The following is a 23724-nucleotide window of genomic DNA, read 5'->3' as shown; positions in this document are numbered from 1 at the left end:
TGTACAGGCGCTATGTCCCCTAACATGTTGGATTTCAAGGATAATAATAGTATGGGGAAGGGGTAGTTTATGAGGAAATACAGTTTTAAAACATTCTTTTTTTTTCTTATCATATTCCGTTAAAACATAATAACCCTTCAGAAAACCTCTGTGCTCTTTTATTGCCATGGGAGGGCCAGTTACGGATGATTGCAGTCATTACATTCAGTACCCTGTGTTTACAAGAACATACACGCAAATCCTTAGGAGATGGAGGTGGTTCTGGTGCTAAATCTTGAATGAGGACAATACAGACGCAAGTTCCTCTGCCATGGAAGTAGATTATGTGCCAGCAAGTACTGTAATAAGGAAAACAAATATACTGCCGAACAATCAGGTTATATTTCAATGTCAAATGCCAGTGACGGTGGTTATCTGCTACCAAGGAATAAGCAGTTTAGTACAGTACAGTACAGTACAGCTTGTGCATATGGGTCAGTATTGACTGGGACTTTTTATCAAGCTAAACATTAGACTTTTAGAACAATTTCTTGGTTAAGATTTAAGGTGTATTCACACGTGCAGGTTTTGATCAGATTATTTTTATGCACTTTTTGAAGCCAAAACCAGGAGTGGATTCAAATACGAGAAGTAGTATCTGTCCTTTATACTTTCTCTCCCTTTGTGATCCATACCTGGTTTTGGCCTCAAAAACTGAATTTAAAAAAAACTTGACTAAAATCTGCATGTGTGAATATACCCTTAGGTGTTTACCTGCAAAAATGTGCAGCCATACAGGTTTATTCATTAAACAGCAGCGTTTGCCACAACACCGATATGCTGTACTGCACGGTTTTCGGCTGCGTCAATGCTGCTCCATAGGGCTTTACACTTATCCTATGTCTTCCAGCAGCTCCAGGGATGAGATGCATTTACTTTACTGATATTTGTGTGGATTTGACAATGATGTGGTGATAGAGACGAACGTAGGGGTATTGTCTTGACAGGTAGGTTCTTGATGGTTCTTACGGCTTCCCAAATGTTGTAAAATTCTGTAGAAAGCTTCACGTGGTCCTTAGTAGCATAACATAAGGATCTATCAAATAGCCTTCGTCTGACAACATTCTGCGGTTTTCCCACTTATGGCGTTTTCAGAGAATGAGAACCAATTCAATGAAAATATCCTTATATCCAGAGGCTGAAAACCTGTCCTGTCATGTCTGTGTGTCAGCTGGACAACGATTGTTAGGTGTAATAAAACTATTGTGTACTTTATTTTAATAATAGCGGCGACTCCTCACATTTCATGTCCCAGTTAATTTAACTTGGGAAAGTCCTATATAGAAAGCATGTTAGAAGAAAAAAATAAATCAGCACGTGAATAACTCCATATTTCAAATATGCATGCTCTATAATGCCCGTTGCACACAACCGAGTGTCACTTGAGCCGTTGTTCACGGCATACGAGTGGCAACAGATAGTTTTCACAGACCCATTCACTTTAGTGGGTGAATCGGGTCCATGAAAACAGACCCAACTTTCTGGTCCGTGGAAAGAGAGGACATATCCTATCTTTCCACTGACGGGACCCGGCCGGCGCACACGGTCATGTGCATGAAGCATTATTGCCCACGTTGGTACCATATTCTCCATAAAGAATTAATGGAGCCTGTGTTTTGTTTTTTAGAATGTGAGCTTTGGAGATAGGGACTCATCAGTGATGAGAATCTGTACAGCGCTACAGATAATGTTGGTGCTATATAGACACCAAATAAATAGGACAGTATTTCCAGACAGTTCTGATAAATTAAACTTTGTAGGCAAGTATAGCTCCATTTGGCCATAGGTTGATTTTTCAGTTCGCTCTGTAAATGTAGGGCCAAATTGACTACATTAGTTTAGTACTTCACATTTGAGGACTATATGGAAACAATGGCTTCTGTGATATGAGGGATCACTATCCCAGACTAGTGAGATGTAAGTAGGGTGTGTGAGAAAGGATTAAAAGGAATCAAAAAGTCCTTTAGCACTGAAAAACACAAGGCCTAGTTATTTCAGTAGAGAAGAGGAGAAATTGATCCAGCGCTAGTATTGGTTTAAAAGGGAAAAACACATCCCATGTTTATTGAAGAAATAATTAAAATTGGAAGGGAGACGCAGTCCCAAGGCAGGAAGTAGGAGAAGTGTGGGTGAGTGCCCAAGCCCTCTCATGCCCGTAGGAGTCGCTAGCGCCGGAGGGGGCCCCCGATGCTAGCGACAGCCAAATACATTAGCGCTGAATGGCTGGGCATGCTCCGTGCCCGACCATTCAGCGACTTACAATGACGCAGATCGGCGGGGCAAAATGACTTGCCCCGTCAATCAGCGTGTTTCAACGACGCTAGCGGCACAATGACATCATCGTGCCGCTTCAGTGCTTGAAAGGTGCTGATTGACGGGGCAAGTCATTCTGCCCCGCCAATCAGCGTCATTGAACGACGCATCCAGCTCCAGCAGACCTGCTCAGAAGAGAGCAGATCTGCATTGCCATCGGACTGCGCGGGAACGGGATCATGTGAGTATGTAACTTTTTTTGTTTTTTTCTAATAAAACTGTGACTGGCATTATCCTTCTCTTCATGTCCGTCATACACGGATACTGGCTGGTGACCGGCTCATGCAGCTTTATGTTACCACCGCATGTGTATAAAAATGGCCGGACCATTGTACAGAACAAACACTATTACACTTTGTGTCTCCCTTATGTCCTCATAGATTGTAAGCTCTTGCGAGCAGGGTCCTCACTCCCCAGGTTTGAATTGTAAATGAACTTTGTCACTATGTAATGTCTGATATTGTTTTCATGTTCCCTCTACATTGTAAAGTGCTGCGTAATATGTTGGCGCTATATAAATAAAGATTATTATTATTATATCTATAGTGGGGGCTCTATCTACAGGGGGGGGGTCGTCTATGTGGGCCACTATATACAGGGGGGGTCTATATGTGGGGATGTGGAGCACTATCTACAGGGGGGGGGACTATATGTGGGGAAGTGGGCCACTATATACAGGGGTGGTCCATATGTGGGCCACTATATACAGGGGGCACTATATGTGAGACACTATACAGGGGTGGGCTATATGTAGAGCACTATCTATAGGGGAGATATTTTTAGGGCACTTTCTATAGGGATGAACTATATGTGGGACACTATATACAGGGTGAGCTATATGTGAGACTATCTACAGAGGTGGGCTATACGTGGAGCACTATCTATAGGGAAAGCTATATGAGGGGCAGCACGGTGGCTCAGTGTTAAGCACTATTGCCTTGCAGCTCTGGAGTCCATATGTAGGCACTATCTACAGAGGGCTGTATGTAGGGCACGATCTACAGAGGCTCTATGGGGTCAGTTTTAACGCCTTGAACCACCACCATGCGGTGATATATGACCTGACAATATTTCCAAACATTACCTTGTATGTTTTTTTCAGATGCAGCATCTTTAAAATCCACTTTTAAAACGTTGCACACTATATGCTAATTAGTCATTAGAGGGTCATAGGGTGGTGCCGCTATCCTAAAGATTCCCATAGTCCTGCCTCCAAACCCATCTTTCAATGTTTGAGTGACGTCTCCCTGGCTAATACAACTTTCTTGGATGCGCCATTGCCTTGTGGCACTATACACAAGGGGGGGGGGGGGCTGTGTGGCACTATACACAAAGTGGGAGCTGTGTGGCGCTATACACATGGGGAACTGTAGGACACTATTTACAAGGGGGAGGGCTGTGGCTCTATCTACAGGGGTCTGTGTGCGGCACTATCTACTGAGGGTGGCTGTGTGGCACTATATATAAGGGAGGGGGGCTGTGTGGCTCTATATACAGTGGGGGAGGTGCAGGCGCTATCTACAAATGAGGTGTGACACGGTCTATAGGCGTTTTTTTTAAGCGACCGTTTTTTCCGTGGGAACAGAGCGCAGTTTTTCCCATGGAAATCAATGGGCAGATGTTTGGAGGCATTCAGCCCCCGCATTTTTAGCAGTTTTTCCAGGGAGTTTACAGCCCAAATCAGCTGAAAATAGGTCGTGTGAACATACCCTTAAAGGGGTTTTCCAAGTTATTTTAAAAATTGGCCAGTTATAGGAGGGATGCCAAAAAACAAAAAGGAAGGGCCGTTGTTAAATTCACAGATCCCAGTCGTTCCAGCTCTGCCACTTCCGTTCCTCCTCGTTGCTGTGTATCGACTTAGCTGCAGCGATCACGTGCCCATATACACACGATCGTTGCAACCAATCACAGGTCTCAGTGGATATACGTCACAGGATCGCGGAGGCCAGTGCTTGGCTGCAGTGATCACGTGGGTATGCACGTCTACGCTGCAGCTATGTCAATACACAGCAGCAGGGAGAAACGGAGCAGCAGTGCTGAAACAGGGATTTGGAGGGCAAGTAAGGTGTTTTTTTTGCGCCCCTCCTGCATTGGACAATTTTTTAAATAACTCGGAGAACCCCTTTAACTTTTATTGAATTGCGTTACGTTATAAAATTTGTCATGATACCACTTCAATACTTTCTCGCGCCATCCAGTAAAAAAAAATTGTGTGTGTAAAACTTATACGTTTTTAACCTTGGAGTTCATGAGCTGACAGATGGCATCCATCAGAGGTATACTTATTTTTTTTTTTTACATGCACCACATATATCGGGATATTGTGAGTTTAGAGCAGAGTTAGGAGAGGACACGTCTGTAGAACTCCTCCCGTCTGTCCATGGCGGATTTGAATTGTGCGCTGGATTCGAATGCTAGGACCCATCTGAAGACTTTGCCTTGATGTTGTAGGTGGGCTTAAACACTAAATCAATGTGATTCAGCACCAATTTATGTGTTAAAGTTGATGTGAATGGTGATTTGGACTTACTATTACCCTGTTTATAAGGGTATTGTGTAAGGATGTATTTGTCAAGGGTTTGTATGAGTGGGGCAGCTGCAGTCTTTGCACTCTCAAGCACTGATAATATAATCTATTACAAGACCATCTTAATAATAATCATGTACAATCAATTGTCTTCCAGTAAAACAATAGATAGCCCTGCCTTAAATGAAAGTTGTATGCCAAAATTCATGAGAATCTTTTCTTGCTGATCCTGTTGTTATTCCTCCTGGAAATGTATGAATAAAATGACAACTGGACCCTATCATTGCCCTTGTCAATAGGGTAGATCAGCACTGACTAGACTGTCTGAATGTGTAGACACATAAATAAAAGCTGTAAATGGTCTTCGTGTATATAGAATTAAAACAGACTCAAGACTCTGATGCTGATTAAAGCCTTTTATTGTGATACCTCAAATTGTATACAACCAACGTGAAACAAATCACACAAGTGTTGTACAATATAGCTAGGACAACAGCAAAGCTATGACATCTCGGGGGAAAAAAATAAAAAAAAAATATTTCAGTGTAAATCAGAAAGTGAGGTGTCAGCATTAGGCATCACATTGTATGGCAGCATGTCCCATTCATAACAGTGGCTCCATCTGTAAATCCTATCTCCGTATAGAAGGTCTGTAGGGATAAACCTCTAGAAGCTCTGCTCAGCAGACTTCCAACACTGAAGTGGCCCAAGTTAACAATATGCCCAGTGAGTAAAGCTTAGGTCTGTTAAAACTATTACCATGTACTGGGATGTCGGACTTCTGTCACAGGGATGAGAATTTTACAGTTATGACCATTCATTTCTAGTCCTAGCCCTGAAGACAACTAGATTGTTAAAAAAAATAAAAAATTAAAATAACTATTTTGAGCGTGAGAAGCATGGTCTTAAATGGACCTCTGAAAAGGGACTTATTTTGTTTTAATAAACAGGTCAGTGTGATTGGTGTAACTTGATAATTCATTTTTATTAAAACTTATTTTTACTTTGAGATACAGCTGCTCTGTATTCCATATACAGAGCAGCTATATCGTTGGCCAAGACCTAAATCAGTCAGTCCTGCGGGTTAAGTTAGAGGTGATAGATTACAGGTGGATCCTGCGTGAGACCCGCAGGACCCGCTGACACTAAACCCATTAGGTCCGTGGGACTGACTGATTCAGGCCATTGCGAACGATACAGCTGCTCTGTATCAAAAAGTAAAAATTATCTTTAATAAAAACTAATTATAAATTTACACACGGATTGACCACATTTAAAAAAAAGCCTTTCAAAGGTTTACATAGCCTTTAAGTCACAGCTGCGTTCAACATTAACCCTTTCACTGTTAGGATTAGTAAATGCAGAAATTCAAATTTCTGGGGCATAGGACACATTTGCAATAATTGTCAAATATAATTAAAATTTAAACGTTTGCAAATACTTAAGGCATCCCCCCCTATGCTACGGAAAGCAAAATAAGTGCACTTCACAATGATTTATGCCCCTAGTTGTGAATTTTTCAAGTGGCCATTTAATCATTGGACATGTAGAAATGAGAGGTAGACCGTCTTTTCATCTCTGCTCCACCCATACAAACCCATGACAAATACCTCCTTAGGCCCCCGGCACACGACTGTGCCTGTAAACACGGTCAGTGATTAGGGGCACGGCGGCACGTGGATAGTCACCCGCATTTAAAGTATGGGAGCACAGTACGTAAAAAAAAAACCTGAAAAAAAAAACAAAAAACAAAAAAACTAACATTGAGGAGCCTTTCTAAGGCACGGACACCTTCCCATAAATATACAGGAAGGTGTCCGTGGGGAATAGAAATGAATGGGTCCGTAATTACGGTCCGTAAGAACTGATGGATTCTACATTGGTGTGCATGGGGCCTTACTGTGCTCTGACTCCTTGCCATCTCTGCCCCTAGTATCTGGCATAAGCACAATGTAAAAGATGGCATGGGAAGAACATTCTAGCAGTTTTATCTGGAAATGCTCAAAAGAGACCGAGGAACCAGAAGCAAAAGATATGAAGGAAATCCTTCAGACTCTTGGATAACAAGATTTCCTCTCAGGAAAGTAAAACACTACAGTGCAAGTGTCTCCAGCTATCAATACTAGGTCCTAAATGTCACATCAGGCAGGGCTAGAATCTCATCACTGTTGGACACAATGTTGAATCAAGAGCATTGGATCAAGTAAAAGTGACATCAAGTACTATTGAACTTGTTCATGGTCATTGCCAGGAGTAGGCATGGCAAAGCTGCCATGGTATAGGGACAGTTTTAGTACTGGGACACCTAGAATCCAAAAAATGTAATGAATCCTAATGACTTTTACAAATAGCTTATAAAAAAAAATAATATATAAAAAACAAAAAAAACACAGAAATGTGTTGAGTAGCTACAAGAATCATCAATAAAAAAAATAAAATAGGTATATTTTTGGAGGGAGCAAACCTTACCATAAACACAAAACTCTTAAATATTACATACAAAAAAATTGGTTTGATGGAAAATGTTTTTATTATATTTTTTTGTTTTATACATATAGTTTCAAGTTTTATGCAAACTGCTGTAAAACAAAGACAAATAAGGACAAGTAACCAGACTGTCCTGTGTGTATATATTTATTTATAACCGTTGCCACGACCGGGAGCCATTAATAATTGGTGGGTGCTTTGTTCATTAGGCAAGAACAGGCAACTGATGGTGGCTGTTTATGTTATGATTTTTCTTAAATTATGCTTTCATAGAAATTTGGCGGCCAATAATCACTAAACGTGCATTACTTACGTGTGCACGTTCAATGGATACATAGCAAAGTGCATAGCAAAATATATAGGGATATAGTAATGTCATGATTCTAGTTCAAGGGAACTTATGAAATATAAATTATGCAGGTTAGCCCAACCTCTGAAGGTATATTCGCATGCAGTAATATTGAAGTAACAGACTTTTAGGAATAGAAAATATTCCTATGAGCTTTCTACCCCACCATTACCGCTGCGTGTGAATAGATGCTAAAAAAAGTTATGTTAATCCAGCTAAAGGGTACATTTATAGAATACGTTCCTTTAAAGGGGTTTTCCCATCAGAGACATTTATGACGTATCCACAAGATATGTCAAATGTCAGATAGATGCGGACCCGAACCTATCTCTAGAACAGGGCCCCCTAATCCATGTTCTAATGCTTGCTCTGTGTTGTGGCTGAATCATGTGATTTCCAACCATAAATTACAGAAACAATGTAGCTCGCTAATCTACGCAGTTTCCGTAACCCCCATAGTAGTGAATGTCAGTTACGGAATAGTGTACAAGGCGAACTACGCTGTTTCTGTAACTGCCATTCACTACTATGGGAATTACAGAAACAGCGTAGCTCAGCGAGCTACACTATTACCATATTTCATGGTCGTACATCACACGATTCAGCCACAACACAGAGCAAGCAGTGGAACATGGTTTAGGGGACCTGTTCAAAAGATAGGTGCGGGTCCCAAAAGGTGGGACCCGAATCTATTAGACATTTATGACATCAATGGGATAGGTCATAAATTTCAGATGGGAAAACCCCTTTAAGTTTTAATACAGGCACCTACTACGAAAACCCCTTTCAGTACCAGCAGAGATTTTTTAGATTACGGAGATGGTGGATGTCCAAACCATATGATGGTCTAACACACACAGATATTCACGCTTCGCTCTATGTAAAGAACGCACTGGAAAAAGAGGTTTTCTAGCTATATACTGTATCAGTAATCTACCTTTTATGAGAGGAGTAGCTGAAATCGATAAGAAGCATAAAGTGCAGTTCAGCCTAGTTCTAGATAATGCGTTAAGCAGCAGCAGCATTGCATCCACGATCACACCGAGCGTTTATAGCATTACATAGATATGGTTTGAAGGGCAAGGGTTTGTAGCATTGCTATTGCATGGATTTCCATAGTATCATTTGATCCAAAGTGCTCACAGTAGTGGTAGTGTTTTATAGAAAAATAAAATGGTCCTGCAAAAGCCAAAAGGGTTATCTTGGTTGCCCTCTGAAGGCTCATGAATACATTAACAACTTTCCAAATAAGTCATGTGCAGAAGATAGAAGATTACATTTCACTTATTTAAATAAAAGAGGGAAAAAATAGCTATAGTAATGCAAAGCTCACATAAAAATCACAAAAAGCGTAGAACAAATACATTTAGAGCAGATGTCCATGCTTCATCTCACCGAGGCTTGCAGAAGGGACAAAAATAAAATAAATGTGCGGCAACTTTATGATTGTTATAATAAGAAAAGGCGCCCCAATGGGACCCATGCCCCACACAGGGATATGGCGGAAGGTTAGGCTCAGTCAGCTCACAATTTCCTTCTTCCCTCCACAGCAGCCGCACTGTGCAATGTAACATGTACATCGGTAACATTTACCTTGATATATTATTCAGGTTCACTATTTCATAAAAATACGATGCAGTAACTTTGGGAGAGATTTAACCAGCAAGCCACCCACACCCCGAGGTTTAAGTTACCGATCATACACAAATGGGGAATATACTATACAAACAAGAAGGGCCTTTTCACCAGAAAGACTCCCTACATTGTGAATGTGCAAAAAAGCGGGAGCGCGCCTAACATTTTAAATGCCCTCTTTATCCAGTGCATTAAATGGTTTATGGAACCAGCCATAACACAATTCTGATGTCCGCAGCGCCAGTTACACAATAACTGCTGTTTGACCACTCCATCAAATATTTTTTTCTTTGCACAGGGTTTCTGAAACATCATCAATTAGTCTGGAGCATGAAATATTATAATATTCGTTCCTTTTCTCCTTCACCACAAGAACCTTTCCCCATCCTTGGGATTTCCTAAACATGTGTAAACCAAAAAGGAACATCACTGGACGCTGGCACTTCTCTGGACTTTGGAAAAACGCCCCTAACAGCAGCACAGAGTATGAAGTCTCGAACATGCACAGTTCATGACAAGTCTTGTAAGGTTGTGGGTTGTTTTGTACTTGTATATTCTTGTCCGACGCACACTGGTTTTTTTCAGCTTTTGGAACTGGGATGCCAAGATGTGTAGAAGGGATAAAACAGAGAATATAGGCATGCACAAAAACAGAACTGCAAGCCAACACAGGTGAGTCAGGTCTCAAGGACATGTAAGTTTACAAGTTGAAGGATGGGGAGGATCTATTCCAGTGTGTTGCAACAGTTAACAGCTGATCACACACACAAGAATACACTTACATAAAGGGGGGGGGGGGGGGGGGATAGTAAAAGGGAAAAGGAACCTTTAAAGACATGTGGATATTCAAGTCCAGCCACAACGTGTCCATACGCTACTCTACCAATCCATGAGGTTACTTTTTTCGTAAAAGTTCAATATTTTATCGGTTGATCTAGAGCAAAATCCACAGTTCAGATTTACATTGCCTGTAATATAGGTTTCATAAAGACGCAACCTGACCAAAGAACAGTGACAGGACTCACTCCCAGCCATTGTCTTTTATCATGTGTGCCAGTTCAATGATAAACTTTCCTTCCTTGTATTTCTGACTGCTTTCAAAGGCATGTTCCTGTGGGAAACAAGGAAATGGAATTTGTATAGAAAACAGATGTCATTCAGAAAACGTGATCACAAAAATGTATTACTAGTATTATACTTTCTAGTATCTCTGTTCTTCAGGTCCTAACAACATGGCAGCCCTTAGTTAAATAGTTAGTCAGAACAAGGGAATAACGGAACCAACCAGAAACAATGGAGCAGCATGCTTCGCTATGGTCTCCAGTAAACCCTGTCAGATCTGCGACGGAGGCCCCTAACGCTCCAGCGCAGATGTGAACAGAGCCTAAACTGTACAATTTGTTTATATTTAGAGTTCTAGAAAATTATTAGGTCCATCAAGAAAATGAAGCAAAGAAAAACAAGTCTACAATCAAATGCTGGGTCAGCAAAAACAGAATTAGTTTTTGCAATGTTCTTAAAAGTTTGTTTTGGCAGTTGTATAAATAGAAAAATCACTATGAAAGACATTCTTTATTAATAACTCACATATTTCCAGCCGAGTGTGGTTTTACAGTTCTCACAGTATATATCAGCCACTGCATGCAACCCGGTTAAAAGGACCCGCTCTTCTGCTGGGCCACAGCCGACATTTACCCTGTAGGACAAAAGCAGTCCATTGTCAGCCATGAGATTGTGGGGGAAAAAAAACAAAACACAACAACAACATTAGAATAGTCTAAGTAAAGATCTATCTTCAGAGCACACCACTACTATACAATTGTGCCACTCCTCTTCAGCCATAGACTTAGTTACTTGTTCTATGCAGTGAAAAAATGATTCTGAATGTGAGCCATCATTTACGTCTCTGGTCCCCAAAACTATTCGTTGGATGAGATTTCCATCTAGAAACAGTTATTGGTCGCGCTTCATAATTTTATTTGTCATTTCTGCTGGGAATTCCACTGTGTAACGGAATCTTTTCAAAGACAATTTTTCACGGAAAAACAGTTCCAATTATGGCAAAAAAAATTATTAGTATGCGCTTTCCAAGTATAAAAGGAATATTGTTTTTGTTGCAAAAACTTACAGCAAAGGGCTTAAGGTGGACATACACATTTAATAACCGTAGGCCAAAAGCTTGTTCAGCCGACAGCTATTTCTCCTGCCTCCCCCATAAACATACATGCTCAGCTAAGCATGCATGTTTATTTCCTTGGAAAGAGGAGAATATACCGCTGCCTGACCACTTTTGGACACGGCTCATCTCACGCAGGAACAAACAATTGGACATGTTGAATCCCTACATGCCCCATCCTTCTCCCCTCCAACATCTGCCTTCGGGGTACAGTTGGGTGGCCCCCATACACATTAGATTGTCGGCCTAAACGTTGAGTGAGGTTTGTGAATATCTCATCTTGCTTTTGAAAATCACTTTTCCTATGGCCAACTGGAGCATATCCTATCAGTCACGTTTTTCCCTCTTAGTTTTAATGGGGAAAAACCTTGAAAGATGCATGTAAAAATGCGATACTGGTTTTTACATGAGGTGCTACGATTGCTAAGAAGCAACTGTAGGAGTTTATTTTAATAAAAATAAAAAAATACTGTGTTTTTCAACTTAGAACCCCCCCTCCCCCCCAAAATAATAAATAAATATGGAAATAAAAAGTTCCTAAGTTGTCTTTTTACATGAATTATTATTTACAGTCCTCATTGCTTCTGGGTCTCCTGCACTGAGAACAGATGATGGGTGGCAGCATTTACAGTACCCTATTCCATCCAAATTTTCCCAGTCAGGAGAGTTTTGGATGGTGTGAGGAGTAAGCATTTCTGTTTTTGTGCCTGCAATTTAAAGGGCTTCCAAAAAATGTAGACTGTTCGTGAATTTGTATTAATGTCTAGAGATCTACACAGTATGGATAGAAACTGTACATTAAAACATAAAAAGGGGTTAATACATGCAAGGCACTTCTATCTGTATAAGGACATAGGGGTAAAGCTTAGTCAAGTTCCAAACCACCAAATCTTGGCAGGCAGAAGCGAATACTACAAGCATTTCAGATACTTTCCTAATCTGGCCGTGTAACGTTACACAGAACAATCGGGTAACCGGTCCTCTAGAATTTCCGACTTGTAGAGTCTAAAAACACTTTCACACCAGATGCGATCTATGCCAGGTGCTCGGCCACAACTCCAACGCAGACTTTTCTCATGCGAAGCTATTTATAGGACACAGTTTGGACAGCTACTCAGAAGATTATAAATAAGGAAATGACCTGACTGAAAAAAGCTTTTCACTCCCAACCAAAATAGCCCTGGCAAGGTGTGATCCTAATAAAATATCTAACGCATGGTGGGAGACTTATAGCGGCACTTCGTAAACAGAAGTCAGTAAGGATTAATATGACCATATTAGTGGGGAGAGCACAGAGATACTTGGTCATGAACACATTTCATGTTCTCTAAAGAACACATTTATAAACTCCATCGTTTTTATACCATGTATATAATAACAAAAATAGGCAAGGTACAATAATAGAGGAGGATACTTAGGTCATCATGACTGATTGATTTTTATCTTTCACCTCTGTAAAAGTACTTAAAACCATTTTTTTTTTCTTTCGCTCAAAATGAAGCAGCAGAAAACCTAAAGCTGGTCATACACATTTTTGGGTGGTGATTTAATGCCCCCCTACCAACATTCGAACTAAGAAAAATAAAGCTTGGGCATACTGAATTTCAAAATGTCTGATCCTTTGTTCCCACAGAAGAGGTGTCTGGCAGCGGCTTCTTCTCATTGAAATAAAGATGCAAGCTTGACTGATCCAAGCATATATGGGAGGCAGGAAGCGATTGAAATAGATGTCTGGCATTGTGCACGATCGGTAAGGAGTAGTGTAAGTCTTTATTAAAGGGGTTATATGGGGAGGATAAATTGATGGCCAATTCACAGGATGGGCCATTAATGTGATTGGCTGAGGTGCCGAGAGTCGGAACCCCCACCTATCAGCTGTTTAAAACGGCCCACAGGGACAGCGCTGCTTCCCCTTTATTGCTTACACGGCTCCATACTGCACAACGCAGTCACGTTCGTAGCGGCTGTGTACAGTATTACAACTTCCTCCCATTCAAAAGAATGGACAAAGCTGTAAAACGGTTCACAGCCCCTATGAATGTGACAGACTGCAGTACGGAGCAGCACTCACACCAATCAGATATTGATGGCCTATCCTGAGAATAGGACATTAATTTTATGTCACCAGATAATCCCTTTGAGCAAAAATAAGACAGAGATACTTACACAGAATTGAAGAGGTAGGCTCGCCCTTGACTTCCCTGAAATGACTGCAGGAAAAAAAACAAAAACCCACAAGATCATTACTCTAGAACGGACACATATACATGAATATCTACTAATGTGCATCTTTACACTGTAGTTATCAGCATCATAGTGCCTATTAGATTAGTTAGGAGATAGGGCATTAATAAACTAGTGACAAATCCTCTTTACAGCATTTGGTTGTTTTGGTATCTCCCATGGACCTTAATAGAAATAGGCCACTTTTATGCAGGGAAGGAAGATCATCCAGGACAAAATCCAGTCACTAGGTTATCATGGTGAAAGCCCTGGCAACCAGGTTTGGCTCCTTAACAAAAGTCTCCTTGCCCCTCACAGAGTCGGCAACTACAACCCAGTGCCAAGTGCAGCCACTGAACGCATCAAGCTCCATTCTTCCCAGCAGAATCAGTCACAGACCACTCCTTCCAGGCAGAGGAGGCCTAGAGATTCAGATGATGACTGTGATGTGTGCTCCTGCTGCATTAGTCTCGGTCAGCACAGAACAATGAAGGAAGCTGCTACATACAGCAGCCACAAATTTCCTGCCAGAAAAGGACGCATCGCAGGAGGAGAGTTCAACCAACTGAGTTGTGTAGGTACAGCCCTACAGCAGGTAGTTGCTAGTTCCTAACTTTTGGAGTTGGCCCCTAAACATGGCAAGCATTTGTTTAGAGAATATACAGTAAACTGATAAAAACCCAATGAAAGCTTACCTTGGATATCAACTCATCATGATTGGCTAAATGTGCTCTACAGTGAATACAGCTGTAGGTTCTGTGACAGTTTGGCAGATAAGCCTGGAAAGTTTTGGACTTTGTCATTTTCACCATGTCGGTCGGTGGTTCCTCACTCAGCTCGGGGATGGCACTGGAAGAATTACAACTCTGCTGTACTTTCTGACAAAAGAAACACTGGAATATGCAAGCAAAAGCCGTTGTGGGTTTGGGGAGTGTGTGGCACTTCCCACACAGATGCCAAAGGAGAAAGTCAACCTATGGGGAAGAAAGGGAGAAAATGTTTTTAAAAAATAAAATAAATAAAAAGACCGCACAAATATACTGAAGACATTTTAAACTATAAAGTATTTTTCTGGTGACACATTCCCTTTAAAGGCATGGTGTCGCCCCAAAAACATGTTTTTTTTAAAAAATTTAAACATTTAGTGTGTGGGTGATTAAACATTGTTCAAATTTTTTTTATTTTTTTCGCGAGTCAGGAAATATTATAAATTTTTTCAAATTTATAATACTACCCATTTTTGGTCACTAGATGGAGCTGTTTGGAGCTAGTTCCCAAAATTGCAGCATTGCAACATTGGGTTAAAAGCTATCGCTCTAGTGAGCTCTCAGCATCCCCCCCTCCTTTATCCTGGCTAGTGCCGGGATAAACGAGGGGTTTGAAAGGTTTAACCTCCTACACTGTGTGTCGCCATTTTTTGAGGTAACCCATAGTGTAGTAGGTTTACATACAGTAGTAAACACACACAAACACTAACATACATTGAAATCGCTTACCTGCTCCTGCCGCCGCGGCCCGTCCGCTCCCTTTGCTGCCGCTGTTCCATGTGCACTTGTCCGGAAGCCGCGACCGGAAGTAGTAATATTACTGTCCAGCCGCGACTTCCGGTCCACAGGAAAATGGCGCCGGACGGCGCCAATTTCGAATAGGACTGTGTGGGAGCGGCGCATGCGCAGTTCCCACACAGACGCCGTACACGGCAGTCAATGGGACGGGAGCCGTTCGCAGTCCCTATGGGACTGTGGCTGCCGTATTCCATGTCTGTGTGTGTCGTTAATCGACACACACAGAAATGGAACAAAAAATGGCAGCCCCCATAGGGAAGAAAAAGTGTGAAAATAAGAAACAGTAAAACACAAACACACAAATGTAAATAAACGTTTATATTAAGGCACTAACATCTTTAACATATAAACAAATTATTTGTGATGACACTGTTCCTTTAAGTCTAAGTTTTTATGTTTATAAAAAAAACAAAAAACAAACAAACAACCCCAAAAATTATAAATGTAATTTTCCATGTCACAATCTAAATTAAAAAATAAATAAATCATGGAATCCTCCAGTTTTCACTCCAGCCACTGAGCTTCACAATAGACTGACACTTCCTGTTCTGTAGAGATCACTTCTCAGTAGTCATCTCATTATCACCACTGGCTGGATTACAATGAAAGGTAACACCTCTATTATAAAGCTAATGACAAATGACAAGATCCACCATTGACAATAGGTGATGCACACATCTCCCCTCTATCCCTTCCTGCACTGGTCACATAGCAGGCCTAGAAAACCCTGCAGGAGAAGTCAATGAGTCATCCCTAGCCTACAGGTTTCTATGGTCCACATGGTTGCTGTAAAGCATCTCTCTTACTGCTAACAGAGGAGCAGGCTCAGGCAAGATGACCGCCGCCATAATCATGTACATAAAATAGAATAAGAAAAAAATCTACCATGAGAAAATAAAAATAGACTAGAAGAATATATCAATACCATTTTTACATTTTAAAACAAAATGACACTTTATGGTCACGTTTCTCAGTGGGTTCCACATTAGTAATTGCAGTTTGGTCGGGTGTAGCAGTGGATGCCCAAGAGTAGTCCCACTTTCACAATTAAGACTGCCCTGTAACACTTAAGGTATATGCTCACACAGGGTTTTTGGACTTTATTCGGGCCGTAAACACCCGGAAAACGGGCAAAAAATATATATTAAAAAAAAAAAAACGAAGCAGAACGCCTCCAAGCATTTGCCTATTGATTTCAATGGGAAAAACGGCGTTCTGTTCCGATGGGCCGTTTTTTTACGTGGCCGTTTTGAAAAACGGCCGCATAAAAAAAAAAACTATGCGAAAAAGAAGCGCAGGACACTTCTTGGGACGTTTTTGGAGCGTTTTTTCATTGACTCTATAGAAAACAGCTTAAAAAACGGCCGTAAAAAATGCAGCGAAAATCGTGAGTGGCTTAAATAAACGTCTGAAAATCAGGACTGGTTTTCCCTTGAAAACAGCTCCGTATTTTGAGACCGTTTTGAGTTTGTGTGTGAACATACCCTAATGGTAAACAAAAATTCTCTGCTATGCCCAAATGTGGATCTCCACAGTCAGCACTGACTGTAGAAAAGGAATTCTCAAAAAAAAAAAAAAAGGCATTTTTTTTTCAAAGGTCATTTAAGCTAAATGGCCTATCTGAAATACTGACATAGAAATAGGTTGGAATTCTTAGGGGATGATGACACAGGGCGGATACGCTGCATAAAAAGGTACACCGCGTAGGCGAGCTAGATGCCGCAGGGAATTACGCCCCAAAAAAAACGCACCAAATTGTGGTGCAGTTTTTCAAAACAGCATGTAAAAAAAAAAAAAAAAATAAAAAAATGCTGTCGTCTATACTTCCCCTTAGCCATGGTGACACGTCCCTCTGACATCCTGCAGCCCGGCCTCCTGTGATATTTCATCCCATGTGACCTCTGCAGCCTGTGATTGGCTGCAGTAGTCACATGGGATGAAACATCGTCCGTGGAGGCCGGGCTGGACGCGGGAAAAGAGAAATCTGGGTAAGGCTACGTTCACATATGTGTCAGGGCTCCATTCCGACGCCCTGACTTAGACAAACGGAAACCATAGGTTTCCATCACCATTAATTCCAATGGTGATGGATCCGGTGCCAATGATTTCCGTTTGTCTCCGTTGTGCAAGGGTTCCGTCGTTTTGGCTGAATCAATAGCGTAGTCCGTTTGTGTCAGTCAGGGTCCCGTTCTGATGGAAAACTCAGATGGAACGGGACCTTGGCGCAGATATGAACGAAGCCTAAGTATGAAATCTTTGCAGCGGAATTGAGACTTTTCCATCGCAAAAAAATTGCAACATGTGCTATTTGTTGCAGGTTTTACCCCCCCATTGAACTCAATGTGGAAAACCCGCAAAAGAAAACGCAGCGATTCCACAACATAAAAATTGACATGCTGAAAAAAAACAAAACAAAAAAAAAAAACCGCACTGCAGGTCAATTTATGAGCGGTTTTGAAGTCACTTTTTTACACAGTGTGTAGAGGAGATTTGTTAAAATCTCATCCACTTTGCTGCTACTGGAATACGCTGTGGATTTTTCGCAATGAAATCCGTTGCGGAAAATTCGCAGTATTTACACTACATGTGAGCCCAGCCTTAACCGGAGGGGCGATAATTACATCATTTATGGCACAAAATGATGTTGGTAAACAGTGCACAGGTTTTACTTCTTTCTTCTGTAATGTGGTCATTGAGCTGAAACCTAAACAAAACAACTTGCCAGCGCAGCAAACCAAATCCGTGTGTGGCATCTAAGAATAGACAAGTAAATATAGCATACGTATTCCTGTCGATGCAGAAAGCAGCACTGGGGGGGGGGGGGTTATATATAGTCTGCTCCTGCTGTAGAGAAACCTGCTCTAATTATTAACTGTAAAACTTTTTAGTATGATGTCAATGGGCTTAATAGAGAAATTGTAATGACCTTGGGTAAACAAGGATTAAAAAACAAACAAAAAAAAACAAAAAACAGCCCACTTTTTTTTACTTCGTTTGAATGCTCACATTATACTTTTCTAACAAGGTACAATTGGTGTAGAATGTAGAATTCTGTAAAGCTTGTAGTAATCGCATTAAAAGTGGAAATACAAAGCAGCACATGGAATTAAAATGTGCAGCGGACCCGACTGATTTAATCATCATCATGGCAAACTGTATTCTCAAGAATAATTTCATGCTAAATCACGCCAGCCTTATTATTACTTATTGTTTATAAAGCGCCAACATATTCCACATCACTGCACAGGATTGGTCAGTGGACAGATCATAATCGAATGACATCTGAGGCCGAACCACAGATTTCTTGATGTCATTTTTCACCTATTTATTCGTTCATATAGATATAATCTACATAAAAAGTTGAATTTCCATAGCCTGTGAGGAATGTTGGGAAATTTCAGCTTTGAAGCCTGCAGAATTTTAAATGCAGATCTGGGCTTCTATAAAATGTTGTAACTTAAGATCAGTAATGCAATTTGTATAGAACCTAAACATAAAAAGTGGAGTTAGGGCAGATACAGACGGACGTTGAGTTTTTGCACGCGCAAACAACGCTGCGTTTTGCGCGCGCAAAAACCATTTGACAGCTGCGTGTGTCATCCGTGTCTGATGCATCATAGAGATGAGGCTAGTCGACGGCCGTCACTGTCCAAGGTGCTGAAAGAGCTAACTCTTTCAGCACCCTCGACAGTGAATGCCGAACACATCCTATCGAAAAACCTGTTGAAAAAAAAGAAAAAGTTCGTACTTACCGAGAACTTCCCGGCCCTTGCCTTGGTGACGCGTCCTTGGTGACGCGCCTCTCGACATCGGGCCCCACCTCCCTGGATGACACGCCAGTCCATGTGACCGCTGCAGCCTGTGCTTGGCTGGAGCTGTCACTTGGACTGAATTGTCATCCCGGGAGGTCAGACTGGAGGAAGAAGCCGGGAGTTAGCGGTAAGTCAGAACTTCGTTTTTTTTCTACAGGTTCATGTATATTGGGATCGGAAGTCACTGTCCATGGTGCTGAAACAGTTTAACTCTTTCAGCACCATGGACAGTGACTATATCCTGACGTCGCGTACCGATAATTTTTTTGCCGAGTTCGGCCGAACCCGGTGAAGTTCGGTTCGCTTGTCCGGCTTCGCTCATCGCAAAGACACTCCGTTTGGATGGTCGGAAACAGAAAAGCACGTGGTGCTTTTCTGTTTACATTCATCCTTTTGACAGCTGGTGCGCTGTTTCAGTCGGTTCGCACGGAAGTGCTTCCGTGCAACCTGCGTGGTTTCCACGCACCCATTGACTTCAATGGGTGCGTGATGCGCGAAATACGCAGAGTTATTGAACCTGTCGCGCTTTTTGCGCAGCAGACAAACACTGCGCAAAAAGCACGGACTGTCTGTACTGCCCCACAGACTTGTATTGGTCCATGCGTGCCGCGTGAAAACCACGCGGCCCGCACGGACCGAATACACGCTCGTGTGAATCCCCCCTAATTCTGTATGTAAACTGAAAAAAGGTATTCAAAAGGTGAACATAGAGTTTAACCCCTCAACAACCGTCAGAGCGCGAAGCCACAAATAGCAGCTGCATGAAAAATTGACAGCTGTATGCACCAGAGAGTTGGCAGAAGAGGTTCATAGACCACTGGGATCTCCGTGTATAGCAAGAGTTGCTAGGTCTTATGAAACTCAGAACAGCTCTCTTTGTGATAATGTCACATTACAGGGAAGTTTTCCCCTATAACTGGGGATAAAACAAATAGCACCAGCACACGGGAATCTAATGTGAAACAATACAGCATAGCTTATGCTTTCCCATTCTTTATAAGCGGAGGGTGGTATTACTCATTGTCCATTCTCCGATCACTTGTTTGCTAATGTTGCTATGACTGTAGGGGAGCCCCATGTAAAGTTCCCACAGGCCATAGGAAAGAGATAAGGCTAGTCTGATCTGCTCCCTCCTTCTCATGGGCCCCATAGCAGCCGCAAGGACTGCCTCTATAGCATGTACAAAGGAAATGCAAAAATGACAGCCCAGCAATGATAAAGGAAAGCTAAAGCAGCTGCTATATATATATATATATATATATCTCTATTTATGCGCTCAGAATTCCCACTCTTTTTGGTATAAAAAGAAACCTAATTGTCAATATGTACGGTTATACAGAAATCCACCATTGAGAAGAGGTGCCCAAAATGTAATCACAGAAAACAGGCAATAAAAAACAAACACCTGCCTATATAAACAAAGAGGAGCACGTGCAGACAAAGACGGGTTATCAGAGACACCCCAAGTACACCCCTAAGTGACGTGCACATACTGAAGTCTCCACCTCACAAGTAGTCAGTCAGTAGCGATCACGGCTACCATGAGCTGCCATTCCACAAGTGCACCCCATGCAAATATAATGCTACTATGGACACCATCACCAATGTCTAGGTGATGGTAGGGAGCATGGGGAAACATGACCATAGGCACGGATAATGCAGGTTCTAGTTTAGCTGCATCCCTGCCCCCCCCCCCCCCTTATCTTCTGTCCTTATTTACAGCTGACACATTTCAGACCAGGTGACAACAATGTGTACATAATATAGGTATACAGATCAGCATCAGCTTTTTGCTCCTTGGTCCTGTAATGTATCTGACTAGTGTCATGTGATGACGTAAACAGAATTTGGTTATAGCTTTGCCTTCAAACAAAGAAGAAAGGCACATGGCTGCGAACATCCCCATTAACCCCACACCAAGAAGCAGAAATTGGAGGAAACCACATGAACAAAAGATTTTTGGTCTCCGGTCAATCTGTTTCACCTGGATATTTAACTTGCCTGCATTAATTCACTGTTTATCAATTTTTATTGCCAAATGTTATTTCTAACAAACAAGTAAACAGATTGATGTATTTTCACACGATTGTATATATATATATATATATATATATATATAAAGATTGTATAAACTCCATTGGATTGGACAGATCTGGTCTATTTACATTGTTTACACAAGCACAAAGAGCTGCAGGATTACGCTGGCTGTGGGGACAGGGACGACAGACAAACACAAGGTGCTGAATACAAAGAGGCGTCCTGACTATAGTCACACAGGAAAAAAAAATAAAAGTCAGGGATTTCTGGAACAAAGTCCATTGAGATCTTTTGTTTTCCTGAGCGCAATAACCAAGGCATGTGGTCTACAAGAGAGACTGCATTCAGAAACTCAGATGGCTTCTGTCTATTAATAGAAAGCGATCAGCCAGTGAGGACAGTCTATGTGACAGCTCGGGGGTAAATACCCCATAATACAGGTAAAGCCCCAATATAGTCTCCTCACAACAACACACAAAGAGAACAACTTGTGGGAGCAGGAAGAGGAAGAAGCACAGACAGACATGTTGTTTATGACATCAAGCAGCCTTTGTTACAGATATACTATTTTGAGGCTAGTTTAGTGCCAGTTGGCACAACTTACGGGTAAACACTACCACTTTGTTCATTTTTGAACACACCGGGCAGGTGAATATCGCTTTGTGCAATGAAAGGGGATCACCATTTACTTGTTTGCCCAGAAACCCATCTTACCCTTTGTATATATGAGAGAACGGTCACCAGAAAGAAAAAAAAAAACAAACAACTCCTCTATAGCAAAAAGTATCAAAAAAAAACAATAAATCACTAATGTAACCCACACCAAATAATACAGATCTGTGGATACAATGAGCTCGAAATCTGTCAGAAAAGGACGTATAATTACGGACACCTCAGTGTCACCAGGGTGATCATTAACCCTTGCCTTGTGCAACAGACTAGAGGTTTTATTATCTGCAGTGTCTACTTATGAGTTACCACAACACAAAGAGGAACAAGAAACCACAAATGTTGACATGAAACAATGGACATAATAGAAACACATGATCATGTAAACAAACCTGATCACTCAGCAATGCTGCAGATCCCTACACAAGAGACATGATCTGAAGTGACCCAGCAAGGACGAGGTCACCCCATTGTCTACCATGGTGTCATACGTTCTCAGCCCCCCCCCCCATATATATATAATATAACAAGACAGTCTGCCCTCTGCTTCCTGACACATGACATGTAGCAGTCCAAGTTCTATTATGTATTCAGCCCTAGTTACCAACATCACGGTGTCACTGCCCCTGAGCTAGTCACGACGTTCCCCGGTAGGTACAGACACGAAACCTACACTCAGACACAATGGTCCCCCTCTTTCCCCAGCCCCCACATTTTACCCTCTGTTTCACGCTGCTTACTCGTTGCCTTTTGTTCCCTCTTCTCTTACACCTTCACCAGTTTCTATGTCGCTCATTCTCCGGGCGGCCTGCACACCCCGCCACCACCTCCACCTCCTCCCGCCGCTTTTGTTTTGTTTCTGACTGGAAACCGATCAACGGCGGTTTAGAGAGAAGGGGGGGAGCCTACGTAAAAACACTGTCGTTAAAAGCCAATCAGAAAAAGGATACTTTCTTCCGTCACTAAGTGAAGAACCAACTATTCAGAATCCCAGGGCAGTGAAACAGAACTATCCAATAATCGTTCGAATCCGTGTGCAGCACAGCCAATAAGCGCTCAGGCCTTGTGTGCAAGAACCAATGGCAGGCGGAGGCTGCTTCAAGACAAAGGATGTTTTGGTTGCGGCTGGGGAGGTGACTAGCTGAGGGGGCGTGTCTTGGATTGACAGCAGCTGCTTCATAGAGCTACTTTTGGGATTGGTTGTAAATTGTGACAACTGTGTTTCTCATCCTATCAAGTAGTGGGGGCGGGAGTCTAAGACTTGTTTGGGTTCCTAACAACAGGCGCGGGCCCGGACAGCACGCGGCGAGGGGGAGGAGCTTCAGGAACGCGCCAAGGGGGATAAACAACAGGAGATTGACGAAAGCATGGCCGCTGCAGTAAGTTAACTCGTTATTGGCCGTGCAGCCCTAATTGTATGGGCTAACCAGCGGACCTGAATTAACTCAGCTGCCCTTAACCCCTTCCCTCTTTAGCCACTTTTGACCTTCCTGACCGAGCCTCATTTTTCAAATCTGACATGTGTCACTTTATGTGGTAATAACTCCGGAATGCTTTCACCTATCCAAGCGATTCTGAGATTGTTTTCTCGTGACACATTGGACTTTATGTTACTGGCAAAATTTGCTCGATATGTTCAGTATTTAATTGTGAAAAACACCAAAATTTAGCGAAAAATTGCAAAAATTAGCATTTTTCTCAATTTAAATGTATCTGCTTGTAAGACAGGCAGTTATACCACCCAAAATTGTTTCTAATTAACATCACCCATATGTCTACTTTAGATTGGCATCGTTTTTTGAACATCCTTTTATTTTTCTATGACCTCACAAGGCTTAGAACTTTAGCAGCAATTTCTCACATTTTCAAGAAAATTTCAAAAGGCCATTTTT

General features: G+C 41.8%; 1 protein-coding gene across 1 annotated transcript; it reads right to left on the bottom strand.

Annotated features, from left to right (window-relative positions):
* Positions 1–10152: 10152 nt before the first annotated feature.
* Positions 10153–22830, bottom strand: YPEL1 (yippee like 1). Its single transcript, XM_075832366.1, has 5 exons — positions 22573–22830; positions 14445–14723; positions 13693–13736; positions 10938–11046; positions 10153–10461 (listed from the first exon to the last, which is right to left on the bottom strand). Exons 2-5 carry the CDS (start codon positions 14559–14561, stop codon positions 10372–10374), a joined length of 360 nt encoding a protein of 119 aa, XP_075688481.1. The 5' UTR covers positions 14562–14723; positions 22573–22830; the 3' UTR covers positions 10153–10371.
* Positions 22831–23724: the final 894 nt, after the last annotated feature.

This window comes from Rhinoderma darwinii, chromosome 1, assembly GCF_050947455.1.
Source record: "Rhinoderma darwinii isolate aRhiDar2 chromosome 1, aRhiDar2.hap1, whole genome shotgun sequence".
NCBI classification, from domain to species: domain Eukaryota; kingdom Metazoa; phylum Chordata; class Amphibia; order Anura; family Rhinodermatidae; genus Rhinoderma; species Rhinoderma darwinii.
This window is presented reverse-complemented; position numbering and strand designations above follow the sequence as displayed.